The following is a 24090-nucleotide window of genomic DNA, read 5'->3' on the forward strand; positions in this document are numbered from 1 at the left end:
GAAAATAAAGTGGAAAATGGTATGCTTCCATCTGCATTCAGACTCCTCTGGTGGGAGAGAACATGGGGTTCTCCTTCCTTTCATGATGAAGTCTTCATCTCCAGATCTAATCGTCTTTCCCGATTTCTCATCCTTTTCATTTCCACACGGCTGGTCACCCTCCTGGCTTACCTCTGGGGTTTTGTGACCTCGTTCCTTCACCTGCTTGAGCACTCCTTGGTCTTCCCTGGTTCATCATTCATGCCATATATCCACTGACGTTCTGTCCTTGACCCTCTTTCTCAGGGGATTTAATTATCTCTATGAAGACGATTCTAAAATCTAGTCTAGATTCTCTTCAGTTTACCACCCATAAAGGTTAGTTAAACAAGGATTAAGTGATGTGCCCAGAGTCACACAGCTGGTGTCACATCACATTTGAACTCAGCTCTTCCTGACTAGGTCTAGAGCTCTACTGAATTTACAGAACTCCTTATCTTCCATGCAAAGTTCATTCCTCTCCCAAACTTCTCTATTTCTACCAGTGAGCCAGGCATTATGCTAACTGCTGGAAATATAAAAACACTCCTTGCCCTCAGGGAGCTCACGATCTAAAGGGAGCAAAAGCAGACAAACAAGTACAAAATAAGCAATTTTGAGGGGCAGCTGGGTGGCTCGGTGCATTAAGAGCCAGGCTTGGAGACAGGAGGTGTCCTGGGTTCAAATCTGCCCTCAGAAACTTCCTAGCTGAGTGACCCTGGGCAAGTCACTTAAGCCCCATTGCCTAGCCCTTACTGCTTTTCTACCTTGGAACCAATATTTAGTATTTATTCTAAGATGGAAGGTGAGAGTTTTTAAATATTAAGGGGGGAAAATTATATTCAGGATAAATAATCAACAGAGGGAAGGCACTAGAATTAAGGACTAAGAAAGGGTTCCTGTAGTCTTTAACATCAAAAGGGGGGCAGCTGGGTGGCTCAATGGATTGAGAGCCAGGCCTACAGACAGGAGGTCCTAGGTTCAAATCTGGCCTCAGACACTTCCTAGCTGTGTGACCCTGGGCAAGTCACTTAACCTCCATTGCTTAGCCTTCACCGCTCTTCTGCCTTAGAACCAATACAAACAGTATTGATTCTAAGATGGAAGGTCTGGGTTTAAAAAAACAAACATCAGAAGGAAGTTTGTTTTCCAGTTCAAGTCCTTCACAACATGCCCACCCATCTTTCCAACCTTATGATACATTCCTACTCTTACCGTACACTGAGGTTTAGTGATGTTTCTCACGTGACGTGCCCCTCTCTGGGCCTTTGCACAGGCTACCCCCCATGCCTTCCCTTCACCTCTCAGAACCCCTTGTTTCTTTCAAACCTCAGCCGAGGGGACACCTACCTTCTGCATGAAGCCTTTCTGGATCCTCTTCACCCAACACTAGTAACCCTCCCACAAATTACCAGCCATTTATTTATTACGCGTACAGGTCTCCTAGGGCATAACCTAAATTTCTGTGTGTGGGTGGTGTTGGAGGTGGAGTGACTTTTATCTTATCTTTGTTTCCCCGGCACCTGGCACAAAACTCGGCACGCAGCGGTTACTTCATAAGTTGTCACCGACCCTGTGACAGCACTCCCTTGCCTCTAAGATGACTTCTGTTTCCACTTCAGCATCCAAGTTCCTCTTTGTTGCTCAGAACCAGGTCCTGAATAGCAGTTGCCCTCATCCCTTCCTCCCCTTTTAAAGCACAGAATTACCCCAGCAGAGCACAGATTTCTAAGCCGTGCCTTTGGCAGAGAGCTTCGGTGCCCGTCTGGGAAAGCCCCGGTCACCGATCACTAAAACAGTGCTTCACTGCCATTTTATTACGATTGTAATGTGGCTTCTCTGACGGCCTGATGAGGTTTTTTCCTTGGGTCTAGGTCTGTGGTGGTGAACCTATGGCACGTGTGCCAGAGATGGCATGCAGAGCACTCCCAGTGGGTGCACGGCCGCCCTCTCCCCCAGTTTGTTACTAGAAAGGCAGAGGGACTCCCCTCCCCTTCTTCACTGTGCCTGCTGACATTTTTTCATATGACCCGCCCCTCTGCCCAGCAGCCCAATAGTAGCACTTACTCCCCTCCCCCTCTCTACTCGGGCTGAGGAGATTCCTCACTTCACCCCGCCCCTCTGCCCAGCGGCCCAATGGGAGCGTGTTCTCCCTCCCCTGTGTGGGGTATGGAGCGGGGCACAGCACATGCTCTCTAAAAGGTTCGCCATCACTGGTCTAAGCAGTCTGTCCAATACTACTAGCAATACTACTCTTCTCTCTCTCTGTGAGGATCCTCACTCAAATGCTGTCCAAGACACCAAGCTCCAGTGCCTGGATTTCTTCACAGATCATCTTCTTATATCCAATACTATTTTATCTGGGCAGCTAATTGGCATGGAAGTCAGGAAGATGTGTTCAAATTTACCCTTGGGCACATGCTTACTGTCTGACCCTGGGCAAGTCATTTAACTATTCTATGCCTCAGTTTCTCCATCTCTCAAATGGGGATAATGATACCACCTAACTCCCAGGGTTGTTGTAAAGATGAAATTTTTATAGTTTTTTGCAAACCTTATGAGCTATTATTTTACCTAACCTCTTCCATTAATAAGGCCAAAATTTCAGAGACATATTTCAGTCATGAGGTTACTATTCTTTGTTGTTGCTATTGTTGTTGTTGTTGAATTAGGAAGATGAATCTTCCTGACTGCAAGCCCAGCACGCACCCTTATCTGCTGTGCCACAGAGCTGTCCTGTGAGATCAGAGTTGAAAAAGCTCAGCACCAGACCCACACAGTGGGTCACCAGGCAATGATTTGGATGGCCTCTGCAATTCATGAGGAACCAATAATCACAGAGGGAGGATACCAAACTTGCTAGGCCCAGTCTTCTATGAAGATGACTCCTGCTGCCCCTGTCTATGCCAACTAAACATCCTGCCCAAGTCCCGGGCACATGACACAAGAAGTAGAAATGGATACTGAAGAAAGCAAAAACAAGAAAAACTGGCCTAAATCAAGTATATACAGAGAAGCTCCATGCTAGAGAGGAAATAGTTTTTTGGGTTTTGTTTTGTTTTGTTTTGAGAGGAAAAAGTTTTGAGGATAGGAAAGGGTTCTCAAAGGTATTTGAAAAAAAGGGAGAATAAAATGGCTTATAAAAAATATCTCATACCTTATTAACAAAAGAAGGCAACCAAGAGAATATCAATAAACTGCCGTCTCCTACAAATTTGTGTAATTCATCTATGAACATATAAGAACAACCTCCATATAAAGGTATGAGAAAGAAACATTAACAGACTTTTGCAAATAATATTCTATAAAATCCACATCTTTAGTCATAATGTTGACTTTAAAATGTAGAGGATACAAGATCTTCGAAAACTATCCAATTATTCATATCAAGCAAGGCATAAATGGGGAAGATATATTTGCTGAAGGTGTTTGCAACTGTCATGGAGATGTCTGGGAGAAAAACCAGATGGAAAAGGGCTTCCCTACAGAGGGAGTGATGCTCCAGATGCTGTTGTTTGTGAATTACATTGGGATGACTGCGCCTAGTCCCAGAACACTAATGGGCTTCTTAAAGGAGATCCATGACCACTCAAAGGTTGGTTTAGATCAGTGATTCCCAAAGTGGGCGCTACCGCCCCCTGGTGGGTGCTGCAGCGATCTAGGGGAGTGGTGATGGCCACAGGGGCATTTATCTTTCTTATTAATTGCTATTAAAATTAAAAAAAATTAATTCCAGGGGGCTAAGTAATAATTTTTCTGGAAAGGGGGCAGTAGGCCAAAAAAGTATGGGAACTACTAGTTTAGATTAACTATCCAAATCTAGAAGAGCTCTTGGATGACCAAGCCATAGAGCTGTTCCATTACTTTGTGTCTATCTTGTACAGACACTGCCAGCAACCACCATGTTGGGTCACAGTTAAAGAAATGAAGAAAGATCAGGCTAGAATGCCTATGGGAAATTATATAGTGCTTTCAATGGTCCCAAGCTTTTCCCTGAAGCAAAAGTCTGTCTTTAACAATATTCCTCTGTTGATACAAGATGGTTACCAGTTATGGAATACCAGTCTCTGAAGAAATAAACTTGAGGGTGACTCAAAGGTCCATAGCAGATATAAATAGGTGATATCATATCACCAAAGACAATTGTGCAGAAAAAATAGCATAAAGGATGTTAGACATTTGTCTGGAAAAAAAAAAAGAGATGGAGGGCAGCTAGGAAGCACATTAGAGAGCTCCAGGCCTGGAATTGAGAGGACCTGGATTCAAATCTGGCCTCAAACAGTTCCTAGCTGTGTGACCTATGGATTTTAAAATTAATAATAAATAAATACTATAATTTTATAAAGTTTTATTAATAATAAACTAAAAATACTAATTAAAAAGGTACTAACCAGCCCACTCCCAAGAGCAAAAGAGAGGAAGAGGGAGGAGTTACAGCCAACCATAAAACAATAAAGTGACCATGCAAATGTGGAGTCACAGGAGAGATTAAAGGGAATTTTGGGAAATACTAATTTTTTTAAGGGACTTATGGAGGATGCAGTCCAAAGTTCAGAATCTCCAATTATACAGACCCGGGACGAATGCTGATTGCCTAGCCCTTGCTGCTCTCAGAATTGAGACTGAGACAGAAGGTAAGGGTTATTTTAAAAAGAGAGATAGATGGGCTAATCACATAGTGAAAATGAGGAGTGATAACCAGTGGACTGCCTGCATATTACATTAATATTCATATGCTGTCCAGATACCCAGAAAAAATCCCTGAGCTCATTAGGTGGCCCACTGAGGGAGGTTTATGATGGACAAGTTATATGGGATGGAAAGGCATGAATGGTCTTAGATTTAGGGCCCTTGGAAGCCAGTGTTCTCATTTTACAGATGAGGCAACTAAGGAGCCAAAGGCTAAAAGATTTCTCAAAATCACACAGAGTTAAGAGAGCTGGGATGGTTTTTGATCTGCACTGTTAGAGGGAATATCTACAATAATGAGATCATAGATCTATCAAAGTATGGAAGTAGATGTCTTTCAGTGCCTGTTTTCTTATCTGTAACAAAAGGATAGGACTGCTGGCCTTATTTACCAGATGGGATTATTAGAAAGATAAAATATGGATTTAACAAAAAGTCCAAGAATATAGCAAAAGCCTAATAAGTATAGCCAACATTAAAAGCTGCTTTCTGGTTAATAAAATGCTTTGCAAATTTTATTTTATTTCTTCTTCACAACAATCCTGTGAGGTAGCTGATATGACCACCTCCACTTCACAGATGTTATATCTGAGAGAATAAAGTGATTTACACAGGGTCACACAGCTTCCACACCGGGTCTTTTGGACAGCCACTGGTCTATGCCACCCTTCTTCACAGTGTAAGCAGCAGCCAATCCCTTCCAATTTGACTATTTCAACTACATCATGGTGGACTTTTTTCTCTACTCATTATATTACCTCCACTGAAATATGTAGCCCCACTGAGAACTCTTAAGGATTTATCTAATGGTTTATTCTAATAATTTATCTAATGATTAAATTCTTGGGGGAATTGTCACATTCTTCAGGAAGTGTTCCAATGAACACACTCTCCATGTATTCTTTTACAAACATCACTGGGGAAGATGGGCCTAAAGGACACTATTTCCCCTCAAAAAAGTCAAATGGGGGCAGCTGGGTGGCTCAGTGGATAGAGTGGGTCAGGCCTGGAGACGGGAGGTGCTGGGTTCAAATGTGGCCTCAGACACTTCCTAGCTATGTGACCCTGGGCAAGTCACTTCACCCCCACTGCCTAGCCCTTACCTCTCTTCTGTCTTAGAACCAAAACATGGTATTGATCCTAAAACACAAGGTAAAGGTTTCATTAAAAAAAAAAAAATGTCAAGTAACTTGTCTTTCTGGCTCAGTAGGGAAGGAATCATGGTAATTTCCATTTCTGTTGCACTTGGACACTTTCCAAGCACTTTCCTCACAATCACTCTTTTAAGGTAGGCAATAATATAACTATTATCAGCTCCATTTTACAGATGAGGAAACAGTTTCAGGGATGAAATGACCTGCTTTGGGTCATGTAACTCATAAAGATGAATTTGGGATCTCTGCCTTAGCTGTGTAGGAAACTGGGGGATTGAGGAAAGACAAGCTCCTTTTGGTAGTTTTCACAAATCTTTAAAAACAGGACTGCTTTCCCTACCACAATAACTGACAATTGAGCTTTGTAAGTCTGCAAAGCAGTACAAGTATTATCCCCATTTTACAAACATAGAGGCAGTATGGTCCACTGGATAGAGAGCAGACCTCACAGCTGGGTGTCACCCCCTCAGTGATCTAGGTGATGCTCTAAGACTGTAAGTAGCAGGGAAGGTGTGCCCTATATTGATAAGTCACAGGGCAGATCCCTTACTCTCAAAGACATCAAGAGTCTTGGCCTAGGTCCCAGAGGCAGTCACCAAGTCAGGGCCTGCACTCTCCCTGCCTGACTAAATCATGTTACTTTTATTATCTCCCCACAGCTGTGGCCTTTAGTTCTGCTTCTCAGTAGGTCCTGCTTGTTGTATGTGGCTTCATCTTGCCTTTCCAACTACACTCACATTTGTTGATTCTAAGAACCATGTCTTCATCAATGTTGGAAAAAGAAAACTGGACTGAGAGTCAAGTCCCACTTTCCCACTAACCAGCTGTGGATGCCCACGGTTCCTCCCTCCCTATCCACTCTGATCTACCTACCTACTGTCCTACACAAGTACTCTGAGAGCTTCGTGAGCAAATTCCCGACATCTTTGCAACACGCAAACTTTCCCCAAAGCTGTCACATTCAACACTTTTCTTCTGAAGTTCCAAAGTACTTTGAACAAAGATGAGATGATAATAATCATTCAAGAGTTTTTAATTAATTGACAAGAATATTAAGCTGATGTGCCAAACCATAGACAACAGGAGGAGTCGAGTATGTTTTTGTTAGTGCCTATTAAGCTTGTAATTAAAAAAAAAAATTAAATAAAAAAGAGGAGAAAGAGACCAAGTCAGGGCTATAGAATAAAAATTTATACATTTCCACCATTATATCCAGAAGCCCATATTATACACAATTATAAAAATTCCTTGACAGGAGGCATTAAGCTACCGGGATTTTAAGGACATTTACAATCCAATGACACAGGCTGCCTTCTGTGGCTGGAGAGAACAAGTTATTTCTCATACAAATATCAAATTTCAATAATGCTTTATTAAAGACAGATTAATATGCAGTTTGGTTTGTGTGTGTTTTTTGTCTTTGTTTTTACAATTACCAAAGAACTAATCAGTCATTCTATATAAACTTTCAAACCTCCAAAGGGGTTGTGAAGCAGGACAAAGTGCTGTCTTCTTTACAAAAGAAATGGGAAGATTTTCAAGTATCTGATACACATTTTAAAATAGCCTAAAGAATTCTACATACATACATTATGGGATTAGTACGTTTATTTCTTAAGTTCTGTTAGACGGGCTAACGGGCTGGGGGTCCTCGCTGGGTTCCATTTCCATTGCACCATCATCAAACTTAGAATCAAGTCCACATGGAGATTTAGCCTCTGGAAAAGAAGAGGAAGGCTGGATTTCAGTCACTTTAGAGGACATCATAACTCCCACATTCTCTTCCCTTCTGTCACCTGGCAGAAGAACAAAAAGATGACCCACCATTCAGACAGTAGAATGAATAGAGCTTTTGAAAAATGCAAGCAGTATACTCTATTTTTAACTGTTGCCCTATTATATCTGATAATTACCAACATACATGTTTGGGGCTGTCCATGCCCTTTATAAGATTAGTTCCTGCTTTAAGAAACTGTCTTTAAGAATATTGTCTCCACCCATTTCTGTAGCATATTATTTTCTGCTTGTCTCTAATCACAAGCTAAGTGGCCAATATCTTGCTGCTATCCATAGCCTGAGCATGAAGAAACTAAAGAAGGAGCAGCTGAGTCACCAGCCTTTTCTGTGCCATGTCTAAATGCAAAGTCATAGCATAACCTGGAAATAGAATACTCAAGTGGGGATTTTTATGTTAACACATGGTCATTCTTCATAAATTGTGAAACGAAGCACCCCGACACCACCACAGCCAAAGCTGTACTTTTCTGGCCATTAAATGGGAGAACTAGAAAAATGCGTGTCGGGCACTCACTGTTGACCTAGTGTTGTTGTAGTCCCAATCCCCAAAGTTTAATACCACAAACACACACCGGGAGAGCCAGGCAAGCCCTTCCATACAGGGCTGGAAGAAACTATGTGTATGGGTCTCATGAATATCAAATACAATCATATCTGTGAAGCAGGTGTTATACAAATGAGTATTTCCCCTCCCCCATGCAGGCATATGTAAATCCAATTATTTTTTTCAGAGAATGCTGGTTATGTTAGAGTTTATTTAACCCGGAGAAAAGAAATGCCAAGTCCAAATAAAAGAATATGGAAAGAAAATAGGTAAGCATTTTTGATAACTTTTAAAAGTCTAATATTGAGGATTGAAAGCCAGGCCTAGAGACAAGGAGATCCTAGGTTTAAATCTGGCCTCAGATGCTTCCTAGCTGCATGACCCTGGGCAAGTCACTTAATTTTCGCTTACTGATCTTCTGCCTTAGAACCAATACACAGTATTGATTCTAAAGCGGAAGGTAAGGTTTTTTGTTTTTTTTTTTTAGAAGTCTAATGCTATCAGCATTATAATTATTTTTGTTAGGTTCTACAACCAAATAATCACTCCTCTTAAATATAAACATAAAATAAAATAAAAATAAAAAATAAAACACTCCTTCCTCAGAGATCCACATTTAATCTCATATGCCATGAGGGCTCCAGGTTTTCAAAGACTCTGATGTAGATCATAAATTCAAATAATTTTTACCAAGCTGGAGAGGCTTCAAACCCACCCATAAAACAAACAAACAAACAAATACAAAGCAGTCTTCCATTCTGTGCCAACCCCTTCCATCTCTGTCAGGATAGTGGTAGAGTGGTAGTAAAGGAGTTAAAGAATTAGTTTTTAGACACTTAAAGACAATTTAAAAAGGTCCTTTTCTAGTCTGGACTTTGAACTTCATTGGTGAGAAAATTCCCCCCATCAACAAAGATCAGCAACTGTTCTGCAACAGGTAGGGCTAGAATTGGCTGGGCACTGACATAGTCACAAAGAAAAGGTATCTTGGAGGCAAGATTTGAACCCAGATCCTCCCAACTTCAAATACTGTTCTCTCTGTTAACTATTCTCATGCCAAATCTCTGCATCGAGAGATTTTCATCTGATGACTAACGAAGTTGTAACTCTGACTAATGAAGAAGTGAACCAGATTCACAAATTTTCTTTTAAAGAAAAGGTCTCCAAGGCATTGGATAACCATGGACAAGAATGGTACAATGAGATGTAGTTAAATGGCAATCTGCATCAAGAAAGACAGATCAGATGCACCAAAATAAGTAACACAACCCAAGCATTCCACCAGCTAAAAATGGCTATATTAACATCACATTTCTTTTATGAGGGATAAAATAAGGACTCAGTCCTCAAAAAGGAAAAAAAAATATTTTTTAAAGAAACAACAGCTTAAAATTCTAATTCTTCTTACCTCTGCTTATTGCATGATCTATAGTCATGCAATCAGTGTCATCTTCCTCTTCCTCTTCAGTGTCTGCCTGGAATCCATCCATTTCCACAGTTTCAACCTAAAGCATCCAATGAAATGTATCTTATAACAGAAGCAGCAAAACTGATATGGTAATCATTTTAAATGCTGAATTTATGAAATTTTTTTTTAATTTTAAGATTAAAAAAAGTAGAAAAAGGGGGCAGCTGGGTAGCTCAGTGGAATGAGAGCCAGGCCTAGAGATGGGAGGTCCTAGGTTCAAATCTGGCCTCAGACACTTCCCAGCTGTGTGACCCTAGGCAAGTCACTTGACCCCCACTGCCTACCCTTACCACTCTTCTGCCTTGGAACCAATACACAGTATTGACTCCAAGACAGAAGGTAAGGGCTTAAAAAAAAAAAAAAAAAAAAAAAAAAAAAAAAAAAAAAAAAAGGTAGAACAAAATCAAAATCATTGTGCTATTAGAACAACTAAAATTCAAGTGTTATAACCATTATGTGTAATACTACTTCCCTTAAAAAGATCTATTCTGGTAACTAATTGTGGAATGGAAAGAATCTTGGACACCCCAAGTTAATTAATGATAGTGGAATACAAACTTATTTAAGTCCTACCAAACTGGAAAGGTACAGGCCTGGTGATGGACTCTGTGTTTTCTGTCCAAGGAATTAGTATTTCTACTACTTTGTTGGTGGGCTTATTACAAAGTGGTGTTACTGATATTCAGTTATTAGAGATACTGATTATATTCTCTGTTTCTCATTTGCCTGGAATGTTTTTTCGTTGTTTTCTAATTTAAAGGATGACTGGGCTTTGTTGCTTATCATATTCTGGTCACTTCTGCACATGAGAATACTAAAATTGACAAAAAGCAGAGAAAAAAAAAGGACAAAAACCAAAATCACCTTATTGTGTTTATGAATTTTCTCCTTCCCTCCCCCCACCAAAAAAACAAAAAACAAAACACACACACACACAACTGTTTTTAGATTGATTTAACAAAAGTATCAAAAGTTACGTTAATTTTAAGAACATGCCAAGTTCAGACCTCCTTTGGAAAATTTTTACCTGTATGTTTACCATGCAAAGTATTGTGATTGACTTTAATGCAAATTGATCAGAACTTACACATGAAATGAGTGCTTCCCCCCCTTCAAGGTTACACAGTTGAGCAACATTGATAATGCCCAAAACATACTGAGAACTCGTCTTTTGGAATTCCCATTGCAGTTTGTAGGACATGCCTGAGCCCCCTCAGAAGTCCATCTCTTCAGCTTCTGAGGGTAGATGTAATTTCTATAAATGGCTTAGTCATTAATAGCTAAGTTTTTTGAAGTTGAGGGAGGAAAATGTTTGGTAATACTCTTTATTGGAATCTGTGTAGATGATGGCTACCCAGGTGGTGAAGATGGAAAATGATGGCCATATAAAGACTGGAAGAAGGAATTGGGCCTGTATAGCTTTCAGAAGATTTGGGTGGGGGGAGATGGTGAAGGATTATATTTGTTTTCTTTGAGAACTAAAAGAATTTAGCTCACTATGAGGAAGAATTCCTAAAAATTTGATTTGCTCATAAGTACAATAAACTACCCTGTACTGAGGTAATGAGTTCTCCATTACTGGAGTTGGTCTTACCATTTGAAAGGGATGCTGTAGAATGGATGCCTATTCAGGCACAGGTTGAATTATACTGACCTCTGAGGTCAATACAGTATTGAGACTCTTCAATTCTGAAAAACTCGATTGGTTATTTGGACTGATTAATGTTTAGCTTACCAGTTTTTGATGTAGTGGGAATACTACGGAATGGGTAGTCAGGAACTTACTTCAAGAACACAAAGGATAGAGCTTCCACAGATATCTAAAACCTTTAACCTTCCAATTAATCCCTCACGAGGTCTAATTTTTGCAAATAAAAAATCGGAATCCTTTTATTCCCCTTATAAAAAATAGCCAGTTTAAATTGACTTAATTAAATTAAATCAAGAGGCCAGCCCTACTACTTTGCCTTTTCAAATCCTAACTCCAACGATAATCCCCAAAGCATTATTCAGTAACCACATATGATGCATTTGTTATATTATTAGTTGTTGCTCTCCTCCCCGGAGATGATCAGGATGCTCCCAAGGGAACTCTCACCTGTTCATCATGTCTTGGCTTCTTCATGAAATGAGTGATGGACATACTGCCTGTGTTCTTTCTCTTTAGTGAGACTGGGGTAGTCTGTGTGGGTCCCAGGCTTAGCCCATTGCCATTGTCCTCTCTAATAGTAGATGGGACCTGAGTGATGTAGTTCCACTGGCAAGGCACTGGTAAATGCTCTTGGTCAAAGCTCTTGAGTACCTCCAAGTGAACATACCAACACATCCTGAAATCTGGTCTCTTCTCATACACTGAGTTCTCAGAAATAATCCGCTTTAGTCTAGCTTTGGAAGGTATAGCAGCATCTTCATTAGCAGTTGGAGTTTGTGGCCGAGAAGTACTTGGACTTGTAGGGCTAGCTGTACCACTGTCAGGACTGCTGGTGCCCTTACTGAACAATCCTTGGCGGTAGCACTCCTGGAATTCTTGAATAATCACTTTACTTCCATTCACATTTCCATGCAATAATGGGAGTAACTGTTCCAAAACTGGTAAGGAGAAGAAAATCCATAATTTAAAAGGAACGCAATAAAACATATAATGTGCATTAACTGGGACCTTGTCTATAAGGACTACAAAGGATAATCACATGTTAGCTTAAGATCTTGGTGGAAAGAACATGCTTAAGAGTCCGAAGACCCAAGTTTGAGTCATAAATCAATGTCTTTCTTACTAGATGTGCATCCAAGAACAGCTTAATCTCACTAGGCCTTACTTGCCTTATCTAAATTTACAGGGTTGTTATGAGACAGATACTTTGTAAATAGTTCAATGATTTATAAATGTGAGTTATAATTATAGATTTTATATAGTGGAAAGAGCTCTATGAGAAATTCAAGTCTGAAATTTACATTTTGTAAAATTCAAATTTCTTATCTCTTATGCCCAAGATAAACCTGAGACACTATCTGTAGCTGAAAAGTCAAGTGTAGCTTGGCACAGTGGAATGGGGCTGGACATTGGATCAGAGGCATCCTGGATTTAAATCTTACTTCTGACATCTAGTACCTGTGTGATTCTGGACAGGTTATCACCTTCTACAGAAAGCCTTTCCTGGTCCTCTCCACTACTGCCATCTCCACTTTGGGATTATCTCCCATTTACAATGTATATATCTTGTATTTATGTAGCTGTTTATGTGTTATCTCCTCCATTAGATAGTTCAGGCACAGGGATTGTGTTTTTTGCTTTTCTTTGAATCCCCAGCTCTTAGCACAATGCATGGTTAAATAAATGCTTGCTGTTTTGAAGTAGATGATATCCCTCTCATAGAATGTAAGGTCTTTGAGAGCCCAGCCTATTCCATTTTTATCCCCAATGTCCATCATTTGACAATGTTTGGTTCAGTAGGTGATTGCTGAGTGACTTCCCTTCCACTAGTCCCTGACTGCTCCTGGGGCTCCCCCAATGAGTTTGACATCAGTTAGGAAAAAGCACGAAATTTGGTTAGAGCATATGAGTTGAATTCTGCTCCTGCTATCTAATCACTCCCTATCTCTGAGTCTCAATATCTTCATCTATAAGATAGAACTCCACACATTTGCTCAAGGTATCTTCTATGCATGAACATATTTTCAGCTGCACCTCACTATCCTCCTCAAGGCTCAAGGACCACCTTCTCTGTGAAGTCCACCGGTTTTCTGATCCAGCATTTATTCCCTAGTCAAATTATTTTTATCTACAATTTGTGCTAATGCTATAATCTCCCAATAGAATCTAAGTCCCTGAAGGCAAAGACTGTTTGCTTATCTTTCTATCCCAGCACCTGACATAATAGAGTACAAATAGTATGCCCTGAACAAAAGTTTTGGTCTGAAGTAGATTCAATGATTACTAATGCCTGGCTCTCAATCCACTAAGCTACCCAGCTGCCCCCAATCACAGGATTCTGAACTAGATCAGAAGATCTTTTTGCCTTTGGTTTCTCATGCCATCCCAGCCAAAATTTAGAGCTTACTCTGTCGGTCTCTCTTTTCTCTTTTGTTGGCTTTTGGTGTGTGTTCCTCCTCTGGAATGACTGTGTCCAGAATACAAGCTGCGAATTGTTGCAACACTTTTAACTCTGAACTGGCATTACTGTTCTTCTCGTCTTCCCAAATGCAGCCAATTTTCACTGGTTGGAGCACACGGAACCTCTTCCCCTTGGCTAACAATTCATCCCACTCTTTTGCCTTCAGCTTTTGACGAACTTTGTTATTCTCTGGATCTGCACCTTCCTGCAAATCAAAAGAAGAGCCATGGTTAAATATTCCAATCTTAACTAGAGCATCCTAGGGAAGCTCTTCATATCCAGTCATCTAAGAGGAAGATAGCAAAGAGCAAGGAACGTGAAAAATAATCAGCAGAGATGAGAGAAAGCCTTTAGGTATCTCTCCTTGTTTATTCTCTTCTCTCTTTCCTCTCTACTGGAAAATAGGAATTGAGCTGAAGAAGGAAAAAGTCAGAAACTGAATCTAGGGACAGAATCTTGGGGGGCATTTTGAGAGGAACTTCAGCTAAAGGAAAAGAAATTGAAGACAAAGACTTAAAGAGAAGGAGACGAGTAGGTACAAATTGGTCAGAAAAAAAGAAAAGTTGGATTTGGATGTCAAGGTGCTAATTAGGTTAAGGGAAATCAGGTGAGCCATAAATGCTACTAGCTAAAAAATAGAATTTTTACATAAAAAGATAGTACTCAGTGTTTCTCTTTCTGCCACAGCCTTCCATGCACTTCAATCCTTTCTTTAAAAAGTTTGTTTGATGGAGGAATTCCATGTGAACTGGAACGACTTCCAGGAATTGATGCAGAGTGAAAGGAGCAGAACCGGAGAACCTTATACACAGAGACAGATACACTGTGGCACAACTAAACATAACAGACTTCTCTACTAGCAGCAATGCAATGATTCAGGACAATTCTGAGGTACTTATAAGAACACTATCTACATCCAGAGAAAGAACTGTGGGAGTAGAAATACAGAAGAAAAACAATTGCTTAATCACATGGTTTGATGGGGAAATGATTGGGGGATATGATATAGACTCTAGTGAAATACTAATAATATGGAAATAGGTCTTGATTAATGACATGTAAAACCCAGTGAAATTACTTGTTAGCTATGGGAGGGGGATGGGAGGAGAAGAGGGAAAGAACATGATTCATGTAACTATGGAAAAATACTCTAAATTAATTAATTAAATGAACTTAAAAAAAATGTGCTAAGCAATATGCAAGAAAATGGAAGTGGACTGAACCAGATAAAAATGTAACCTGAAAATGTTTAAGAAAATAAATAAAAATCCAATACAACATTAAAAAAAAGATTTGTTTGACATAATAATACTTGTGGCACCAACTACCTATTTTAGGAGGATTCTTGGGGCAGTTTCAGCTTTTGCCACTACTAAGCCTCCATCCCAGCTCCACTCTCCAACTACCTATTTTTAGATTTATTCTTAATTTTAGGCCCTCGCTGACTCTTATGGGAGGTTTACTTTTTATGATGGAATAGTGGGATGCAGGACAGATTAGCCCCCTTACCACACCTACTCCCCAAAGAACTGAAAAAATACTAGCCTTAATTCTGACTGGGATATATAAGGAAAAAATCATAGTGAGTAGTTTTTCCAGCCCAGGGAAGGCTTAGGGAGATAGGGACCTGATTCTGGCCAGAAAACTGCCACACATGGAGCATTCCAGTGCCCTAGGACTGAAAAAGGGTTGAGAATGGGCACACAATAGGACCCTTGCAAGCAAAAAGAAATGTCAAGAGATTACTAAATTAATCCAGGATGCAGGAATGAAAGACATCTGGCAACTCAGTCACTCATTACCCAATTCCAATTTACAGATCTAGGACAGAGTGAATGAGAAGGGGACCTGCACTTAAGCCTAGGTGGAAGGGAAGAATAATCATGGTGGGAGGCCCTAGGTATGTATAGAATGAAGAATAAGTACAGAATCAGTCACCCTGATTTGCTAAGCCTCCCAACAAGTTAATAAAGGCCAAGTGCAGAAGTGGTCTTCTGAAACTTCCAATAAAAGACAAGCTGACAAATCCAAACCTGGGTCAGGAACTTGCAGAGCTTAGATCGGAAAGGCAATGATCAGATTACTTTGAGAAAACTGAAAATTTTTAGGTCCCCAAACTGAGTGGTTAAGCAGGAGAGGGTCCCAAGAGGACAAAAGCTCAACCTAGACAATCCCTCAGAAGTGCACAGACCCTGACCCTAAGATAAAGTCCCAAAATCAAGAAGTAGGTTAGAAGAACAAGCAAACAAAAAAGAATCCCACCGTAAAGAAATATTGTGGCAATAGGGAAGCTCAAGATACAAATCCAGAAAAGAATGACTCCAAAACACCTACAAGCAAAGCTTCAAAGAAAAATGCAGCTTAAGCACAAATCCAGCCAGAATTCCTGGAAAAAATAAAGCAGAGTTTAAAAAAGAGCTAAAAAAAAATTTTTTTTAAAGCAAAATGAAGAGTGGTAGAGATAAAAACTGGAAAAGAAATGAGAGCTATGTAAGAAAAATATGAAAAAAGTATTAACAGCTTGGAACAAGAACAAAACCTTACCCAATATTATAAGTTCCTTGAGGGCAAGGACTGTCTTTTATCTCTTTTTGTATTCCCAGTGCTTAGCACAATGCCTGGCACTCAAGAGATGTTTAATAAATGTTTACTTATCGAAAATTAGAACTGATTAAGTAGAAAGGTTATTCAGTGAGACATCAAGAAATATTACCACAAAGACTTATATGAACTGATACAGAGTGAAATAAGCAGAATCAGGAAAACATTGTACACAGTAATAACAAAATGATCAAACATGATAGAGACTTAGCTACTATCAGCAATACAATGATCCAGGAAAATTCTGAGGAATTTATGACAAAGAAGGCTATCTACCTCCAAAGAAAGAACTGTTTGAATAGGAATGCAGATGAAAGCATATGATTTTTCACTTATTTATTTGGGTATAGGTTTTGAGGTTTTAGTTTTATAAGATTATTCACTTAAAAAATGAACAGTATGGAAATTTTTTTTTTAAAGTCATAACATGGAAAAAATAGAGGAAACATGAAATATCTCATGGCAAAACAAAATCTCTAGAAAGGACTCAAGAGATGATTTAAGAATCACTGGATCATGTGTAAGGTTTAGACATTATAATTCAAGAAATCATAAAACTGCCTAGATCCCTTTGAACCCATGGACAAAGAAGTTGAAAGAATCTACCTGTCACCACCTGAAAGAAACCTCAAAATGAAAATTTCTAGGAATATTGTAGCCAAAATCCAGAGCTCTCAGGTCAAAGAAAGAATACTGCAGGTATCCAGAAAGAATTTGAGTATTAAAGATCCACAGTTAGGATTATGTAAGATTTAACAGGTGGAGTACAGAGCCTGGAACACTATATTCAAGAAGGCAAAAGATTAGGCTTATAACCAAGAATAATTTACTCAGCAAAACTAAGGCTAATTCCTATGGGGGAGGAGTAGGAGTATGGACCTTTAATTAAACAGAAGATATCCAAACATTTCTGATAAAAAAAAGTCCAGAGATGAGTTGAAATTAAAAAGGACATCGTCCTTGCCTCTCCCTTTAAAGCTGCTCTACTAATCTGATAAGTTTGACCAGTTTCTTAAGGATCAGAATTCTGAAAAAGGATGATTATGAACATGTGAGATTGAAAGAGTATTAGTCATGTTGAATTAAACATGGTTCATCAAGTTTGAAATGTCCAGTAGTTAGTTAGAGCTCAGAAAGAGAACAGGTCTGGATATACAGAACTATAAGTCATTTGGATTGATATAATTAAACTCAGGGAAGCTGATGAGATCTCCAAGTGAGAGAATAAAGAAAAAAGAAAAAATGGCTTAGCAGAAAGCCTAATCCTTATCTTATTTAAAAGCTTAAGAAAGCAATTTGCTAAAGTCACACAGTTATTTAGTGACTGAGTTGAAACTAGAATTCAAGTCTCACAATTCCTACTTTAGAGTTCTTTCTATTATGCCATGCTAACTACCCTAATTGATTTTTCATCTTTTTTTTTTTTTTAATGAGGCCTAGTAAAGATCACTGACTGATGTCCAATGGATCTTCATTTGTATTGCAATGGCAAATTTAAATCTAGAGATCAAAATTTACTTTTTGAATTTTGTGACACTTGATATAAGCAGAACAACCAGGAGGGGGAATTGGTAGCCTAACTTATTTCAGAAATTCTGAGCTGAACCTTTACACAGTCATCACTAAAATGTAATACTGTTGTAACATAAGAAATTATAGAAGAGACAGTTAAGAAAGAAACCTAAGAAAAATCACTCAAACTGATTCAGAGTGAAGTGAGCAGGCCCAGCAGAACAATTTATACAATAGCAGTAATATCAAAGACAAAAAACTTTGAAAAATTAAAAAGCCCTGATCAATGCAATGACCAACAATGATTTCATACAATTTTTGATGAAACATGCTGCCCACATATCTGAAAGAGGGGTGATGGAATAAGGGTGCAGACTGAGACATATAGTTATAGAAATTAATGATGGAATTTATTTAAAATATTAATATTTCTTATTGTAAGAAATAAAATGGGTATAAAAGGATAGATTTAGAAATATTAGGGTTTTAAAGGGTTTATTGATAGCCATTTAGGAAAATGAAGCCATGTAATTGTTTAAAGGGACCCACCATTACCTGCTCCTTCCATCCTTACTCCTGCTCTGCAATCACAAGAGGAAGTACCAACTCAGGCATTCACTATTTAACCTTCTGTTTACGTTATTAGGTAATTGCCTAGGTCATTTACGTAAGCCAGGAATCATGGGAAATGTAGTTTGAAAGAGCCCTAAATGTCCACAGGAAACAGGAAGTTTAGATCAGGGACCTCAAAATTAGTTCAAGGACCCCCAAATTTCCAATATCACATTATAAATGTTTTGTTTTTCCCAGTAGGGGGAAGGTGTAAAGGAGAGAAAATATTTTTGTTAATTAAAAATTTTTTTATTTCAAAATTTCAAATAATTTCAAAAATTTCAATTCACTAATAATTATTACAAACTTACTTCAGTCACTCCTTCATCTTCAGATAGGTACCCATGAGGTACAAAAAAGCCATCATCATCATCTTCATCCTCACCACCATCTTCATCATCATCCTAAGGAGGAAAAAAATAATTAAGTTCATTTTGGGTGTGGGGGTATAATGAAACCTTTGCCAAAACTAAAGGAGGAAACACCATTCATTGTTTCATGCAATCAGGGTAGACAGGTATGAATCCTATCAAACCAGTTTGAACTGATTTTGACCCTGCCTCTTAAAAGCCAAGCAGTTCTTACCCCTTCACTATGGGAGAGGGACTCTCCTGGTTCTTCTTCTTCCCACTCCTCATCGCTATCTATCTCGTAGTCCAACAGCTTCTAAAAGAAGAAATGAACCAATGTCAATGAGCCAAGTTCTTCTCTTCAGTGGCTATCTTAGATAAGCAATATTTTGTTTAGTGACTAATGTATTTTTGTAATATTATTTATTATATTTATTGTAGAATTAAAATTAGGACTCTGGTAATCCTCCCCTAGAATCATACATGGGATGTTGTCCTACTTGTGCCCCTGTTTTCCTGGAGCTAAGTCACTTACATCACCGATGCTGGTCACTTAGTTACGTAACCTAGGTTATATGACTGAATTTGAACTGGATGTGGAAGGAGAGGTTAAAAAGGAAGGAAGGAGGAAGAGGAGAGATTAAAGAAAAAAACTGAATTAGAGGAGAGATTAAAGAAGGAAAAAACTGAATTAGAGGAGAAATTAAGGAAGGAAATAGCTGGATTAGAAGAACAAGTAAAAGAAAGAGCTATAGGACAGACAGAGATCATAGCTCCTTTAAAGTAGTCCAAGAGGCAACCAATCGCATGCTCTTTTTGTGGGAAGGAAGGTCAGGTAGCTAAGAATTGTAGAATGAGGAACCAAGAAATAGAAACAGAAGAGGCTGGAGAAATAATAATAATAATAATAATAACAATAACAACAACAACAACAATAATAATAATAATAAGTACTTGAGTACATGGAATCAGTATTAATGTTTTTTATTTTGAAGGATAAGTTTACAATACCTCTTAGACCTAATACCCAAAAGCTTTAGACCAGTGGTTCCCAAACTTTTTTGGCCTACTGCCCCCCCCCTTTCCAGAAAAAATATTACTCAGCCCCCTGGAAATTAATTTTTTAAAAAATTTAATAGCAATTAATAGGAAAGATAAATGCACCTGTGGCCATCACTGCCCCCCTGGATCGCTGCAGCACCCACCAGGGGGCGGTGGTGCCCACTTTGGGAATCACTGCTTTAGACTATGGAAACCTGCCATTGATTGTTAAGTATTATGGGACTTTAACTAATATTTGTGTCTGATTTCAAGAGAAGGGATTACTAAGGAGCCACTGCACAGTGCTAAGAAGCACAAGATCAAGGAGACCAACAATCCAAACCCTATGGGATTGATGAGGATCTGTGCCAAGACAGAGGACTTGTTTTGAGGTTCAAGGAAGTGGCTCTTTGATAAATTCAGAAATTGGACTTCCCCATGCCAGGTTTCTAAAAGTACTTTGGCTTTCATTTTGGCTCCCCTCTCCCTGAGATTGAAGGCAAAATCAAACCAGGAAATCATACTTCCCTTTTACCTCAGATTTTTGTCCCCTTTTTCTTTTATAGTATGGCAATTTTCTATAGTCCTGGCTGCTGATGGGTAAGTGCAATATTGCTGCAATTGTTCTGCATGCTTGTAAGACATAAGCCACTTTAATTGGGCTTTGCTGGTGATTCAAGGACCTGTTAGTTTTATTTTTACTCACAATTTTATACGCATGATTCTGACATATGTATTTTTTTTCAGAATTTAATTTTTTCTCTCTTCTATTTGGTTTTTGGTTTTCTTTTGAGAATTGATTCATATACCTCATTGCTCAGCCACGTATCCCCGGGTGATTCTTGTGTTGGTTAACACCCTCTTAAGGGGGATTATATAATTATCCTAAAATCCAAGATTTAAGATCTTTTATTATTTTATTTTATTTTAATCTTTACTTTCCATCTTAGAATCAATACTATGTATTAGTTCTAAGGCAGAAGAGTGATAAGGATTAGGCAATGGGGGTTAAGTGATTTGCCTGGGTCACATAGCTAGGAAGTGTCTGAAGCCAGATTTGAACCTAGGACTTCCCATCTCTAGGCCTGGATCTCAATCTACTGAGCCACCAACTGCCCCATGCCATTGACTCTTGAGCAAGTCATTTAAACTTTCTTGAAGGAGTTTGACTAGATGACCTCAAAGCTTTCTTCCAGCTCTAAATCTTTGATCCTGTGAAATGGGAAGCCATGAAATCTTCTTGAGCATAAACACTGTTAGACCTCTGCTTTAGGAAGATGATTTTGGTGGTCCACATAGAGTGGATTGTTTCATCGTGTTGTGTTTGTTGTGTTGTATCACATTTAAGGTTTCATTTGGCTGCTATGCGAGGGGCCCATGGTGCCAATGTCATGAGCACTGATGGCTCAGGTAAATCCTCTTCCCTCATGCTGGGACTATGCAATTAGGGAGAGACAGGGAGAGGGTCTGACATTGTAAGTTTTTAACCCTGACTCTATCATGGACCATAGGCAGAATACTAAAATGTTTCAGTTTCCACATCTATAAAATAGGAATTTATGATCCCATTGGTATCGAGGCAACATGTTATTGTTGTACAGTGATGAACTTGGAGACCGAAAGAACTGGGCTCAGTGGTTACCATATGCCAGGCACTGTGGTAAGCACTGGTATGTCTGTGACTCACTGGATGGCTCCAGGTAAGTTCCTTCCCTTCTCTAAGCCTCCATTCCTGTCAAATGGAAACTTTGGACTAGAAGGTCTCAAAGGTCCCTCTCCACTTGGACTTTCTGGTTCTGGAGCCAGGTTTTCCCAGGCCTCAGCTAACCCAGGGTGGGCAGCGGGGTTGACCTTTCTGTCACCAGGCTGACCCCTCCTTGTTTAGGAAATACTATTCCTCAAGTGCCTACAAGTAGGTGGCTCAGTGTTTTTTCTGTCTTTCAGGTTATTAATGCCCTCCATCTGGCAACAAAGTACGGACACCCTCAGTGTTTGAAACAACTGCTGCAGGTTCATCTCTCTTTGGGCCTCCGTTTTCCATCAGCATTTAGGTTCCTCTCAGCTCTCTGGATTCTACAGTGCATTCTGCTGTGATATTCTCTAGTTAGATGAGGGATCTCTATATAAGGACCGCTGTTTCTCCAAGGAAGCAAGGGGAATCTCTGGGCCCAATAAGTAGTTAGGAACAGAGAAAGAGAGGAGATAACAGAGAAAAAGGGGGAGAGAAGGAAGAGGAGAGGGAGAGACAGACAGAGACAGAGAAAAAGAGGGAAAGAAAGAGGAGAGAGGGGGTAGCCGTGGACCTAAAGGTCCTTCTTGTTCTAGCTTCCCATTCTTTTCATCTTTTCATCCCCTTGTTCTCTTAGGCATCCTGTGTGGTAGACACTGTGGACAGCACTCCATCATGCAGGTGGGTACCAAATCCTGGCTTCCCTTCCCCCCTCTTAGGCACCAGGTACTGGCCTGATAGGTTGACTAAACCCCATTGCATTTTTCCAGGTGGGAGTTCCTTGTCTAGGACCCAACCCCCCTACTAAGCAAGTGTCATGCTTCAATCTTGTACCATAATACAGATATTCCTTCCACATTGTTGGGGTTAGGGGTAAGGTGCCCCTCAATTAGGAAAATCTGAGTTAAAATTTTTGGTCTTCCCTTAGTACTAATGAAGAAGTCAGAATTATTTCTTTTTCTTTTATGGGTAAAATTTAGGTTAAGTACTTAGTTAATCAAAAGCTATATTTACGTCAATGTTAAAATAAAAATATGCATGAAAAAGAATTATAAAAATTTTAAATGAAGCAAATTTGTGGAGAATAATACTGAGCATACTACATGTATAACAAAACAAAATTTTAAAAACTTTTGAAATTCTCTAATGGTACTGGCCATTAGGCTGTGGTACATCTCTGCAATCTAACTTTTTACTTATTTTAATCTTAAAAATGTTATTATACAATACTATACATTTCTGAGTTTCTCAACTTTTTCTGCACTATTGGCCTCCTTGTGTTGTCTGTGGCTTCTGCAAAACTCCCAAAGAAATTCCCATTTAATTTCTTATGCTGAATCGGGATATATTGAAACCTTGATGGGGAAAAGTCATGATGTGTAAAGAATACCTAGGACCTCCCATCTCTAGGCCTGACTCTCAATCCACTGAACCCAGCTGCCCTTGTTTTAAGATCTTTTAAAGCAATTTTAGGAAAAGAAAACTATCAACACCCTGAATCGAGAAAAGTGGAGATGATATCATAAGGATGCCTACAGATATCACACACTATATCAAGAGATCCAGAGTGAACTTTGGGATATAATGAACTAAAGGGGGTTGAACCTACCATTTATTCTGAATGTTAATGCCTTTTTGTCAATACGTCTACTATTTTTTTCTTCTTTCTCCTTTTTCTTCTCTTTCCCTCTTATTCTCCAATCTGTTGTAATTCCCTCTATGCAAGATGCAATATTTAATACACCTTTAGTTAGAGAATCTTTAGATGTATAGGCTACATACATGGAATGACTCATTGGGGAGACCTGACATGTTAATCTCCCCAAAACTCTAAGTGAGTAGATTTTAACATGCTAGTCTCCCAAAGAATCAAAGTGGGGATTGTGTGAAGGGAATCCTCTTTTATGATCACGCATGGGATTTTGTCCTGCCTGCATCCTTGTTTTCCTGGAGCTATGTCACTTAGACTGGCTACTTAGTTATGTAACCTAGGTTACATGACTGAATTTAAACCAGACGTGGAAGGAGAGGTTAAAAAGATTAGAAGGAGGAAGTCCTATCTCTCTGCCTCTGAAGACTGGCTTAGGGGAATAACTGCTATGACCATCCACATGGTAGTTAGATTAGACTATTTTTTCTACCTACCTCAAATCCTTTACCTATCCAAGTGATCCTAATAAACTTTATAAAATTCCAAGGACCAGAATCCTAATTTTAATTCTTACATAATCCATGTCATCCCCATATTAGACCTAAGGCTCTTTGAAGACAGAGATCATAGGATCAGAGTTAAGGCTATAAAGAGGTATATCTTATCTAAATTGCAAAAACTACTCAGGATGAAAAAAATCATTCTCTATATCATAAGTGATAAATAAACATTTGTCTGTTGTAGAGATGGATGAGAATAGAAAAGTGGGAGCAACTAAGACATTTTTTAAAATCAAAGAAAATTCTAACAAG

General features: G+C 39.1%; 1 protein-coding gene across 1 annotated transcript in view; it reads right to left on the minus strand.

The window, feature by feature from the left end:
* Nucleotides 1–7030: 7030 nt before the first annotated feature.
* The window catches only part of CHAF1A (chromatin assembly factor 1 subunit A), a 62726-nt gene continuing 45666 nt past the window's right edge, over nucleotides 7031–24090 (minus strand). Inside the window, exons 10-15 of the mRNA XM_044658495.1 lie at nucleotides 19093–19173; nucleotides 18819–18911; nucleotides 13729–13987; nucleotides 11769–12259; nucleotides 9611–9707; nucleotides 7031–7579 (exon numbers count right to left, since the gene is read on the minus strand). Of these exons, the coding sequence (XP_044514430.1) occupies nucleotides 7476–7579; nucleotides 9611–9707; nucleotides 11769–12259; nucleotides 13729–13987; nucleotides 18819–18911; nucleotides 19093–19173 (1125 nt within the window). The 3' untranslated portion in view covers nucleotides 7031–7475. The remainder of the gene's footprint in view (nucleotides 7580–9610; nucleotides 9708–11768; nucleotides 12260–13728; nucleotides 13988–18818; nucleotides 18912–19092; nucleotides 19174–24090) is intronic.

This window comes from Gracilinanus agilis, chromosome 1, assembly GCF_016433145.1.
Source record: "Gracilinanus agilis isolate LMUSP501 chromosome 1, AgileGrace, whole genome shotgun sequence".
In the NCBI taxonomy this organism is placed as follows: Eukaryota; Metazoa; Chordata; class Mammalia; order Didelphimorphia; family Didelphidae; genus Gracilinanus; species Gracilinanus agilis.